The sequence below is a fragment of the Dermacentor albipictus genome, chromosome 6, assembly GCF_038994185.2.
Source record: "Dermacentor albipictus isolate Rhodes 1998 colony chromosome 6, USDA_Dalb.pri_finalv2, whole genome shotgun sequence".
Taxonomy (NCBI): Eukaryota; Metazoa; Arthropoda; class Arachnida; order Ixodida; family Ixodidae; genus Dermacentor; species Dermacentor albipictus.
The window spans coordinates 44,787,669-44,800,650 of NC_091826.1; the positions used below are offsets into that span (position 1 = coordinate 44,787,669).

General features: G+C 51.0%; 2 protein-coding genes across 4 annotated transcripts in view; one reads left to right on the top strand and one right to left on the bottom strand.

Annotated features, from left to right (window-relative positions):
* mib1 (mind bomb 1) overlaps nucleotides 1-12,982 on the top strand; it is a 638,149-nt gene that overhangs the window by 165,311 nt on the left and 459,856 nt on the right. The gene's annotated exons all lie outside the window — the stretch shown is intronic.
* Nucleotides 282-12,982, bottom strand: part of LOC135922010 (uncharacterized) — a 129,694-nt gene continuing 116,993 nt past the window's right edge. The window contains exon 4 of one of the 2 annotated variants that reach the window (XM_070520781.1): nucleotides 282-813. In XM_070520781.1, coding sequence (XP_070376882.1) covers nucleotides 383-813 — 431 coding nt within the window. In that variant the 3' untranslated portion in view covers nucleotides 282-382. The remainder of the gene's footprint in view (nucleotides 814-12,982) is intronic. The other variant, XM_070520782.1, reaches the window with a different exon arrangement.

Genomic DNA, 12,982 nt, shown 5'->3' on the forward strand with positions numbered 1-12,982 from the left:
TCTAGTTGAACTGACGTGCTTCTCCGCCTCTAGGCCCCGGGTCCCGCGAATTGCATCCTCCGTTCGACGCCGTCAAGATGTTCGCCACCCGCCGTGGTTGCTCAGTGGCTATGGTGTTGGGCTGCTGAGCACGATGTCGCGGGATCGAATCCCGGCCACGGCGGCCGCGTTTCGATGGGGGCGAAATGCGAAAACACCCGTGTGCTTAGATTTAGGTGCACGTTAAAGAACCCCAGGTGGTCGAAATTTCCGGAGTCCCCCCACTACGGCGTGCCTCATAATCAGAAAGTGGTTTTGGCACGTAAAACCCCAAATATTATTATTATTATTATTAAGACGTTCGTCACAGAGAGGGACTCCCCACGCATCCCACTTGTCCCATTCACCACAGGATTATCTGCTGTTCCGAAGCGCTCCCGCCGTCCTCTTCCGTTGTCCTATCGCGCGATCTTGTCATCGACGACGACAACTGCGCCGCCCGGGTCGCTTTGGAGATCGCTGTGTCGCCTCCCGTGGTCCTCGTCGCCTCGTCCGGGGCGACGCTGGCGTTAGCGGCCCCGGGTCTGGGACCCGCAGCGCCGGCCTTGTTCCCTCGTGTTCGCTCCATCTGTTCGGCCGATTCGGAGCTCTGACTCCTAAGTTGGGACGCGTTGCTGCGGAGGCTCCCCGGGCGCCAGGCCACCGGCGGCGACACCCTCGAGTACCCGGAGCCGCGACGGAGGACCCGGGTCCCGACGTCTAGGTGGGGACCGCGGGCCACCACGACTGAGACGGCGACGGCGAACAGAGCTAACGCGATCCACACCGCCATGGCTGTGTATGGGTGAGAAGAGGAGGAGGAGTAATAGCGTTTGGAAAAACCTTCCGTCGTCAGGTACACTTTATGTTTGACGTTTTCGTGACGTAATGCACATGTGACGTGTTTTCGAAATATTCGCTTGTGAATGCGTCTTTTTTTTTTCATCTTAATCGTACTAATTTTCGTGGTGGTGAAGCGTTTTTAGTAGTAATTGAATGTTTCAAGTCTTACTCGCGAAAGGATATCACTTTTCGTAGATATCGAAATGCTGTCAGTAATAGCGGATAAGTATAATAATGTAACTATGCTTTGCCGCCTTCCCAGTGGTAATTATTGCGATATAGTTGTCCTCCCTGCCACGGAGGCCGCGTCATGATGGGGGTGAAATGCGAAAACACCCGTGTACTTAAATTTAGGTGCACGTCAAAGAACGCTCAGGTGGTCCAAATTTCTGGAGTCCCGTACTGCGGCGTCCCACGTAATCGGGTCGTGGTTTTGGCACGCAAAACCCCGTAATTTAATTTTTTTTAAATATTTTTATCCTGCTGGTGTACGCCTTGACAAATAAGTTAACCATTGTTTGCGGTTGAGATTTCAACTTGGATTTGCTTTCATAGAATGGCGTTGCCAAATAGTCCGTGTGGTTGTTTGAAGGTATTGGTCGCGATATTTTTGCTACCTTGCCCTTGAACATCAGTTCTAATCCTTCTGCACAGCTACACTTCTTTCTTCTAAGTCCGGCATCCGGAACTTAAAGACGGGCGTTACGGCGTGGGATGTCAGTGACTAACTTCGTGTGTACGTGCTGTTTCACGACATTCTAGGAAAGCAATGATCTCTTCTTGCACCAAACGTATATGTTCGCCGAATTTAATAGGTTTTCTGCAGGAAATCGATGCTTTATCTTTCGAAGACTACTTTATTCTCAATGTCACGACGAAACTATAAATATGTTAATTGATAATTTCAGGGTCTTGGTCAAAAGCATATTTTTCCTATGTGTAATAATCTCTGTCATCAATATCTGTGATACGACATTAATGAAAATAATTTCATGTACAAGAAGTTACTTGCCAGGTGTTTTCCTTAAGGTCTCGAAAAGGTAAAAAAAAAAAACTTCTGCAATAAACTAAAGAAAGAAATTGAACTCGCTAGGAAAATCAACTGCAGTAACACGCTTTGTAATACCGGTGAATAATTTGACCTTTACTTGGAAAGTAAGTAATTCATATTTCGTAACTTAGGCACCATCTGCGAGTATAACTCAAGTTACAATCGACGAAAATTCTGTGATCGATACTGACTTAGCAAATGTTTTCAATAACTACATCGTAATTTGTTTTTCACTTGTTACGGATGGTCACTCTTCTTACACGACGAGTGCCTGCCCCGAAAACATATTTTGTATTCCGTTCGTGGTCGAAACCAGAAGTCCTCTCCAAGCACTTCTGAACAGGACTGACCAAGCCCTCCTCGTCTTAAACCCCCATCCCCCGCATCTATCACCTCGCCCCTCCCCCCTCCACCATACGTGCCTACCTACGTACTCTTTCTTTCTATTCAATCGCTTCGTTAGTGCACTGCGAAGTGCTTTCGAATTTGCCGCTGATTGCGCCCTTCCTCGTCGTCCTGTTCCTTCTCGTTTCCTAGGCGACCTACACACGAGTTTCTATTGAACCGAAATGCGCCGGCACCGCGGCTCCACAGATTGCGGCGCTCGTTAAAGAGGCCCCCGCGCTTCGCCCGAATCGATCCCGACTTGCCGGGCGGACCGGACCGGGTTACTCCGTCCGCGAGCTCGCGCGGGGTTGATTTAGGACTCGATGCTTTCGCTGATTCGAGATCGGTCGGCGGTTTATTAAGCATCTGGCGGGGTTCATTACGTCACTTGGGTCGGAAGAAGAGAGAGAGAGAGACGGGAGGCGCGCGATTGATACGTGGCGCCTGGTTCGTTCAGCGTTTGATGGGGGGCGGGTGGTGGTGAGGCGGCCGCTATTTCGGGCTGCCCGGTCCGGTGGTCGTCGGTCACGGATAAATGCCCCGACTGCCACGAGCCCGACACGGCGAGGCCGTGAAAGGCGGCGCCGTATACGCGTCGCGCTGTGATGGATCGCCGCGTAATCGGTATATGGCGAATAGCGACGGCGATTATGAGCAGAGAGAGAGAGAGAGAGAGAGAGAGAGAGAGAGAGGGGGGAAGGGGAGAAGAGCTCTGCCGGCGTCGCAGCGGCTGTCCGCTGAGCGATTGTCCCGGGTCATTACGTGCAACGCGAACCGGCAGCCTTTCCCTCTCTCCCTCTATCTTTTCCTCGTTGAGCCGTATGTCGCGTGTCGTGCCTGCAGGCTTGTCTTGTGTTTTGTTCGCTTCCCCGTGTTCCTATTAGTGTCTGCCCAGTTGGCAGTGTTCGGCCGCGTGACGCCAACCATGCAAGGAGTTCACCTCTGCGTTGTAAGTTTGCGCGTTGATTCGAGTGACTTAGTCGTGCATCTTTCCGGAGGGAGTAAGAAAACTAAGTTTGGAAGCCGAGGTTGGCCTCTAGTTGAGGTCGCTCCAAGGAAAAGTGTCTAAGAATGCAGTTCCCTTCCACGCTGTGTATGTGGGCCCCTTAAATGGCGAACTGCACCTCCGCCGCGTATCGCCCCGGCATTGCAGTATCTTCGGGATCGGCCAACGTGTGGGGGGAGTTTTGCGTCTACACGCGGACACGATCCTGGGGGAAACTAACCCTTAGTAGCTTCGCTGTAGTTCGCTTGAAAACTGGTGACGTCTTTGTGTTTCGTAATGAATGACGACGTACGTGGGAGCAGTGGCACGAGCGCGTTCGCGCGGTAGCGCCGAGGGACGCCAACGAGCCAGCTGTGGAAGGAGACGACGACGCTTTTGATGATGATAGTTTTTTGTTAAGAGGAATCTTTAGCTCGGGCTCAACTCCCACACGGCCTATTCAAATTGTTAAGAATGGCGAGCTGCAATGCAGGATCGCCACCCAATTACGACTGGGGAACAAGACGCGCATCCCCCACTCTCCGTCGCTTCAGCTAGGATGCGTTCGATGAAGAGAGCTTTGTGCTGAAACCGCCGCCATCCTCCAGCCCCATCGCCGTTGTGACGGAATGAGTTTGGCGGGCGAAGTATTGTGCCCGAACTCCCCAGCGCGGACCCGATCTGCTACGCGTGCGCGAGCTGCCGCGGGAAAGCCGTTTTTTGTTGCTTCCCACGCGCCTACCGGGACGCAGGACAACGAGCTACCCAGAACGGCTCCCCTCTGACGTCGGTTCCGGACATTCGCTCGTGGGTGCTTTTGTGTGTGTAAACTGTCCTGCGGGGCGGCGGCGATTTTACAATGAGTAAACGAACGTTCGCGTCACCTTGTATCGCGGGAGGACCGAGTGTTTAAAAACTGCTGTGGTGCGAATGCTCGGGTCACTTTTTCTTAAGCAGTCATGTTAGACTGATGCGCTTTTCTCAAGCAGTCATGTTAGATTGATTTGAATACTGTAAATAAACCCATATTCCTCGTTCTCGATGAGAAGCAGTTCTTCCCTGCATCAACGTCCTCAGCGTGGATAAGTTGGACGACGGCATGGGCCAGCTACCTTCGAATTCATGCCGGACTCCAATCTTGACAACGGATCACGAGCGATGGGATTGAGCCCCCAATCCTGACAAAATACATGCAAAACGCGAAAACGCTGTTCTGAGATGACGCCTTGACCGATTTTGATGAAATTTGTGGCATTTGAGAGAGAAAGTTAAATTATAGTGACTACCGTAAGCGGAATTTCGATTTAAATCCTTAAATTTGTTAAAAAGATTTTCGAAGATTCGAAAGCTTGAAAAACATGGAAGCACGAAGTTTAGATATTAATAACTCTGCATCAAAAGCAGATATCGCGGTTCTGTAATGGGCACCCATTAGATCATTAAAAGCGGACAAATTTGTTGTGATTTTAAATCTTATCTGAATTTGATACGTTGTGCACAAGGGTTCTGCAAAACTTGTATTTACACATTACTAAATTTCTCGAGATTCATGTGTAACATATCAATTTTGTCCGCTTTAGATGTACTATCAGATGCAATTCACAGAATTGTGGTATGATTTTTTTCCTTGCTGAGTTAGAGTTGTAAACTCCATAGTGTCGTTTTCTGAAAATTTATTATTTTTGCCAATATTTAATAAAAATTTGACGACCTAAATCGAAAATTCGAAACCGACAATCTCTAGATTTTTATGTTTCTATCTTAAATGCAACAAACCTCGTCAAATTTGGTGCAGTAGTTGCCGAGAAAAACGAATTCTCCTTTTACATGTACTTATATAGGCGAACCCGAGCTAAAGCTTCCTCTTAAGTTAACACACGTACTCGATCCTGGGGGACGTAGCGTTTAACAGCTTCGCTGTAAAAGTATGCCGACATATGGAGGCAGCGGGTACTCTGTATTGTAGCTAAACGAAGGTGACAGCTTTAGTTTTAGGCCGGGTCATCTGGTGTCCAGGGATGATGAATTGCACCCTCGTTTGCTTATTTGAGCGAGAGGCTGTCTCTGGTAACCGAGGGCTCTTTGACCGTGCAGACGTGGGGGGGTGTTTCTAAATGCGAGTACGTTCTTTATAGAAGCGATATTTGAGGGAACATGCAGATTGTATGCTGCCTAAGAGTAGATCCGGTTTGTCTTCGTATATGCTTTGACATGTGGAGTTATATACTGTCGCGGACCATAAAGTTTCCAAATGAGTTGTCTGACCAAAAAGAAAGTCTTCCGATGTTATTCGGCAAAACGTAAGGCAACATAGAATGTCTGTAGACATCCTGTAGAGTTCTCGGGAAGTGTTTGTATGATTTTCGTACGATATTGTTAGTAGAACTTTTGTGCCGTTTATCCGCGGTCATCGTACTCGTGTGACACCTCGTGGCTTTCTTTTTTTTTTGGAAAGCGTTGTCCACGTTGTTGAGGTATCGATTCCGGCATAGCTGGCGCTATCTTCTTTTCGAACTGCTAATGGGATACTCCTTAGATGCGCGCCCGGCCACTCCATCGGCGACGTTGTTATTGGCCAGAGGGCAAGGAGTAGAATTTGCGCTAAAGGTACAGGGCGCGGTCCCGAGTAGCTTCTCTACTAAGTGCGTGCGGAGATGTACGGGAAGACCACCGGACTGTCAGCGATGCGCACACAAAGATCACCTTCTCCCGTGCCTTACTCACAAAGTACGTTTACTTGAATGATAACAGCAGCGTATCACATTTGATGGCGGACCGACGTTTTCCCGAGAAGAAAAAAAAAAAGCTTGAGTGTTTTTTCGGTGAGTGCGCTTTCCATTTGACTCCTGGAGGAGAGAGAGAGCACTGGCCGGGCAGTCGTCTTCAAAACTCTCCCTCGATGCGACACGCCAGCGTTTACACGCTGTAGGAGTTGTCAGATGATCTCGCCGCTGCCACCATTTGTAAGCGTTGAAGGTCGTAGAGAAGATCTTGGGAGGAACTAGGTGAACAGGGTTTATTTACATATTAACATTTTGAACAAGAGATACATTTACACAGTCTATACGTGACTCCCAAATGGAGCCCACAAGACGAACATACAGCACACAGCTCACGAGTACATTTCTAACACAGAGCACGACGACGAGCACACTCTTGCCGCCAACAGCTCGTTTTATCCACTTCGTGTTCCCTAGATCCCTAGGTGAGGCAAAACGTTCGACGTCATCGTAAACCATCCGCCTCTCTGCGGGACGTTTTACCTCTCTGCTGGACGTTTTACAAACACACACACGCACACACAGGTTTCAGTGCCCTCTCCGCGGCCAGACGACCTTTGTAGCGCAGTCGTCGTGGTGTCCATTCTCCTGCGTCCCCGTAGCCAAGTGGTCACGCCCGACGCCAGCCGGCGCCTCTAAATTCCAGAGCTGCCTTTCTCCTGTTCTCCGAACGAGGCGCTTGGTGGATGAACGCCGCCGTAGTCAAGTTCTCCAAAGGAAGTTCTTGGTTGGTTAGCGCTGTCCTCGCTGGTTCACTGAAGGGCACCCCCACCGCGGGTGTATCGAAACACGTGCAGCGGGCTGAAATAACTTGCACGTGGCCACCTTGGCAGGCCATTCCTAACAAGGCGCGGCTCAAAGTCAACTTGGCACGCCTCGAACTCCGATCTGTTGGCCAGTGACTGCGATTCGCCTTCCTGGGGCGTTACCGTAGTTCGCGCGGATGTGGTGGCCGAAAATGCGGTGCAGTGCGCCACGTACTTCTCGTATTCATAGAAGTGTCAAACGGCACGTATTGAAAACTCGCTCTCCCACCGAGCCTGCTTGCCAGAGCTTGCGAGAACGCTAACCATCGATTTGACTGCAGTTCGAATATATTGCGTAGAGGGTTGGTTGTTCGAAGACGCTTTCCCTTCTGGACATGCCCCGCCAGCTTGGATCACCATGATTGCACCGGCGTTCGAAAGCGAAGACAGGCAGTCGAGAACAGAGAAGCAGCTAGGACTTGGCGAGGGAAATGATTCTTCGCGTTCCTGTAATTGTCCTGCCCTTTTTTTTTGTTCTTCCTATATCGTGTAATAGTGATGGAACAACGTCACCGATTGCATCCCACCTACAAGCATTGTTGTGTGCAGCGATTCACGGGCCGGCCTTACCAGTGCTGTTTCATCAGAATTCGACAGCAGTGGCCACATTCATTACCAAGTTTTAAAGCGGGAAGTGCGCTGGAAGCATCGTAAGTTTTGTCACGGGAATGCAGGAATTGATTGCTGGTGGTGCGATGAAGTTCTCGGAAATCTTTACAGTTTCCCTGCGGGGAAGCTTTGTGGCGAGCGCGCATTTTCAAGCGGCCGACGATGGAAACTCTGTTGCGCGGCGCTGTGAAATTCGGCGATGACTTATCCGGTTTATGGTTCAAAGCAGGCGCAATGGTCGCTACTACGTCTGGTTGCCTACACGTCAACAGCGACGACGCGTGCTACACTGCTGGCACTGCTCAAACTAGAGAACGGACTGATGATTGAGTTAAAACTTCGCATCATGCCGTTTCCCCGGTGTTCCCTGCGGGCGATTCGCCTTGATCCCAAAGTGTAATGCAACGCAGGCGTCCCTGTTGGTACGTGTTAGAAAGAAAGAGTAGAAGGAGAAAGCTGGTTCCTCGCATTAGCTCGTATTGCAGGCCAAAGCGCCGAGCTTCAAGGTGGCAGATTGCTTCGCACTCTCGAAGATTGGGGGCCGCGATAATTAAGTTTGAGGGTGGCCATACATCAGCCTGGCGGTGCAAGCGCGCTTGTCGGCGGGTGAGTGCAGGGGGCCTGTTCCGAAGCTGATGAACTCTCGGGCTTCGCTGCGCGTTAGTTCTCTTGGCCACTCTGCGCCCTTCTACTATTACATCTCGCCCTCACTGCGAGCGAGGCAGGAAAAAAAATAGAGGTTCGAAAGAAAGCGATATAAAAGCTACACGAGTGAGCGAATTGATTGAGACGGGCCGTGGGCGTGTGCCACAAGCTGCCGACGCACCGTGTTATATATATCTATCTGTATACCGCCTCTGCTGTGGCCCCCCGTTAATTACCACTGACCTCTCGAATGGGCAGCAGCAGCCCCGTGCACTCCGAAGATGGCTGACGAAGCGGAACCTACACACACACACACAAGCGCGCTCTCCTGTACAGTTCGCTTCTCCGCTCTTCAGAGTCGCTCAGCGTTCCCCGAGCCCTCGCGTCTGTTCGGTTGGTGACGCTGCGTTTTTTTCTTACTCTCTATTTCGCTCTCTCTCAGTCTCTCTCCTCTGTCTCTCTCCCTCTCTCTCTCTCATTGGGAGGGACTGCCGTCTCGGATGGCCCGAGGAAACGCGATCGGTACCTTTCTTCCACGCCAGCACATCCTCCACTTTTCCTGCCTTCCCCTCTCCTCCCCCGCCGGCTTTTATTATTATTTTTTTCTCATGTGTTAGCTTTACTTTCGAAGTGTTTCTCGACCTTTTCCGGCGCTTCCCGCGTTAGACGTTTTCCTGCTTTGGTCATCGCCGCTGTGCCTGCTGCCCCCTTTGGCGACAAGCGATCGCCCTTTCTCATTGACGCACTCGTTCCTTCTTTCCCCTCATCCCTTTCTCCCTTTCAGTCCCACCCTTTTCCTTTCTATCTTCGGCGCGGCGGGGCACCGTAATTATTGCCGGCCTCCGTTCTTCCCGGCGAGTTCTGCTGGCTCGTGCCCTCAGCGGTGGCGGCGGTTGGCGACTGCTGACACGTCGATCGGTTTCGCGTTCCTGGCGATTCGGCCGGCTTCCCCCCCCCTCCAACTCCTCCCTTCCCTACGCACCTTACGCTCCCGCTGTCCCCATCCAAGCTCGCGGACAAACCCCCGCTTCCAGCGCTCATTAGAGTTCATCAGTGCCGCCACTCTGCCCGCCGCCGCCGGTCGTGTGTCGCGCGCGCGTGTGCTAGTCCCGAGATTACCCAAGCTCTTGCGCTGGCGCAAAGGGTGTAGGGAAACGCGGGGGAGGGGGGGAGGGGCAGTGTGCCCCGAAGTGTGCTGTACTTCATTCCCGTCGCTCGTCTGTCGCCTTTTCCCGCGCGTCTTCGTTCGTTCGTTCGTCTGTCCGGTTTGCGCGAGTCTGTTAGGTCTGTTATGTCTGTTGCGTAGGGTTGCGCGACCGTACTTCTCCGTCGCCCTTCCTTTCCTCCCTACACTCCTGTTCTTTTGGCTCCTTTTATTTTTTGTTCGTTTCGCCGCCCTTCTCTCGCGGTCATCTTTGTTTCCTCTAGCTGACGCAGTGGCTGTCCCCCGCTCCGGCTCGCGACAGTTACCTGCAGGGCAAGCGACAGCAGCGCGCTCTCGAGACATCCAGTGAGGAATGCAGTGAAGGGACAACACACGGATTCAGTGACTGACCGCCGCGAGTCCTGCCGTGCGTGGCGTTGGTTTAGCGCGAGCGTTACCGATGGGTTGTAGACGAATGCCCAACTTGGCCAACCCTCGCCATTTCTGTGTGTTTTTTTTTTCGTTCGCGAAGCCGCAGTCGGTGTTAGCATCCAGGTGTTTCAACTGGTCCTGTAGCCTTGGTTGTACTGCACGGAATTGCTGAGGGCGGAGCGTGTAGCTAGAAGGGCGCCTCCCCTCAGTGGTGTGGCAGGGCGTAACACTGGTACCGCGTTCCACGCGTGTTGCTTCGTGCCACCACGTATACTGCACAACATATAGGCGGGAGAGTGAGAGAGAGAGAGAGAGAGAGCGAGGGAGGGAGGGAGGGGGGGAGGGGCATTGAGATTGGCGTGACCTAATTTACGGTGCGTCCGTCCCGGCGTATCGCCATCACGGCAAAAACGTGGGTTTGCCGTCTCTGCACGTTTTTTTTTTCTTTTTTATGTCCCTCTTACTCGCGTCTACGCCGCTCGCCCGAATGGTCATTTCAGGCTGGCACTGCGTTCGTGCGTTGGCATGCGTCTCGAGCACTTCTGGCTCGCCTGGAATTCGCGGTATGGCGGTAGCGAAAAGAAGAAAAAAAGAAAGAAAGCAGCGATGGCTAAATGTGTGGGAAGGTAGCGTCTATGCAAGCGGAGCGTCGGACCAGCGTTGGCACAACGTAGGGCTAACGTTGACCAAACATTGCTCCCGCTTGCAGGCCGTGACGGAGAGAGAGAAGGGGGAGGGGCAAGGCTCTAGGCGTTTTTTTTTTCTCGCTTACGTTATGGTTTCCCGTGTGCAGTGTTTTTATTGCTCTGCACTCTCTACTTGGCTCGTTATATACACCAGCGACAGCTGTTATACGGACTCATTACTTGCGTTATCTGCATCTCCTTATGTATTCGCCGTGTTAGCTTTTGCGTGATGATATTAATTAGACTACGAAACGTGCAATCACTGGAACGAGTCGGCTTATGGAGGACGAATGTAACAAAAAAAAAAAAGGAAGTAGAAACGTACTCGTCCGCCAGAGGGTACTAGAAAGGTTTTTTTCAGGAAACCCGCGCGAATTTCCGGCGTAGCTTCATGCTGGGCTGTCGTGTGGATGACATTTCCCTTTCATGAATACTTCTCCACTTTGCATATTTCTGCTGTACGAATTTGCCATTATTCAGGAGTAAGCACATGTTACTGGTACTGCAGAAGCCCAGCTGCTGTAGTTCACTAAATAGGCTGATGATGTTTGTGAAATGAGATGTTTATATATATATATATATATATATATATATATATATATATATATATATATATATATATATATATATATATATATATATAAGTTCATCGCGTTGCCCCCTGCGATTATTCGCGTTTTGGGGCGGTGTCCTTTATCGTATAAGCACTCATGATATTTGTGTTCATGTTTTCTCGGTTTTCTGTCTGCTAGTGTGGCGTATATATAAATGATTTCCAAGAAACAAGCCCGGTCATGCAGCTTGTGGTATTCTCCATCCAATGATGAGCGGCGGCAGTATTCGCTCGTAATAACAACGTAGGAACAAGTAAAATATATAGTCAAGAATAACTTTCCCATTCGTCGCCGTTGAAATTGCGGCTACCGCCTTCGTGTGTTACAGAGGTTATAGTGTATGTATTAAATATTGAAACTGTAGTAAAAGATGTTAGTGTAGTTCGCATTGCGGCGGAGATTGTTATAATCGTTTTACTTATTTTTACAGTGGCCATTCAAGAAATAAGCGCATGCCGCGTGTAGTGTGGGCTTTCCCCCATACGTGGTCTGCGTGCAGAGGTGCACGCTCTACAGGGCAGTTGACAAGGGATTTCTGCTGTAATTATTTGCGGTGTAAGGAACTTTTCGTACCTTGCTGTACAGTACAAGCGGTTTTAAATAAAAGAGGACCGTAAGGCATTCAATTCACTGCGCAACATTTCTAAAAGTAAAATCGGTAGGCTTTCTCTAAGAACGAGAAGAGACGAGACGCGAAATTCACGTCGGCGAAACACTTCTTTTTTTCTCTCTTCCTCAGGGCCATCAGTGAAACGAACGAATGAAAAATATGTGCACGCTAGAGTAGCAGAAACCGTCGACGAAGTGATAACGGGCGGATCGGGCGAAAGGCCATTCGTGAAAAAAAAAATGAAATGGAAGAAGCAGAAGAAACGAGAATGCGCGAAAGATGGAAATGATTGGGGTCGTCTTTAAATCACGTCGCAGAGCCCTCACGACAACCGTAGGGGGTGCTAAGGCGACGGGTCTTGTGTTGGCAGCGATGTAGCCTCTCCCCTCTCACTCTCGTCTAGCTCGCGTCAGAGGCGACCATTTTCCTCGACGCCCTCCCCCAGCTCTCCGTGAGGTTATATACGGAGCTCTTCGTCTTAAGGCTGTCTCATGCTTGCGCCGCTTGTTCAGCCGTCGCTGTCGTGTCGATATGCGCCGGGCTCCGTTATAAATATGCACTCGCCGCCGTGGATCGTCGGGGAAGAGGCTCGGGAGGGGCACAGCTTCCCTTTTAACGCCTCCCGGAGCGCGCCCTCCCTCCACGCCCCTTTGGTCCTCGCGCACTTGATCTTTGGGCAGAGCGTCGGCAGAGAACGGGGCGACCGCTCGTCGACTGGCTCCTGTCTTTATTAAGGCCGCTTTATGCATTATTCATGCGCCCTGCCCGGTCCTCTTCTCTCTTTGCCTGCCCGCGTTCCCTGCGTGTCTCGAAACATTCGCGTTCAGCCGTATACCGCGGCGGCGACGACGTCTTGGGCGAGTGCAAATGAACTGCCCTTAGCTTGTACTACTTATTTTTATTTTATTTTTTGTCGTTCTCTTCCCCGAGACGGAAAGTAGTGCGTGTTTTGCGACGGCTTCGCGTTTGCCGTTCAAACCGTTCTTGTAGCACCAGCTGCTCGAGCTGGACATTAGGGAGTTTTAGATTAGGGGACGCAAGCGGTTTGCGTACGCAAGAACTAGCGGCCACGGTACTGCGCATGCGCAGATCCCTACGTCTCGGTCTGCGCATGCGTAGTACCGTCGCCCCTAGTTCTTGCGTACGCAAGCTGCTTGCGTCCCTTAGCCTAAAGCTCTGCATTATGAAGGTGCGTATGCGTAGCCGTGTGCATATCGGTGGGCGTTCAGTTGTTCCTTCGTGATGGCTTCAGTGCGCCGCGAATCTTGAGTTGAGGTGTTGATGACGAGGTCCGAGGTTTGGTGCTATTTTGGCGAGAAAGTATGTTCAATAGTAATAATGACAACCATGTGTGCCAAAATCGTGATGTACT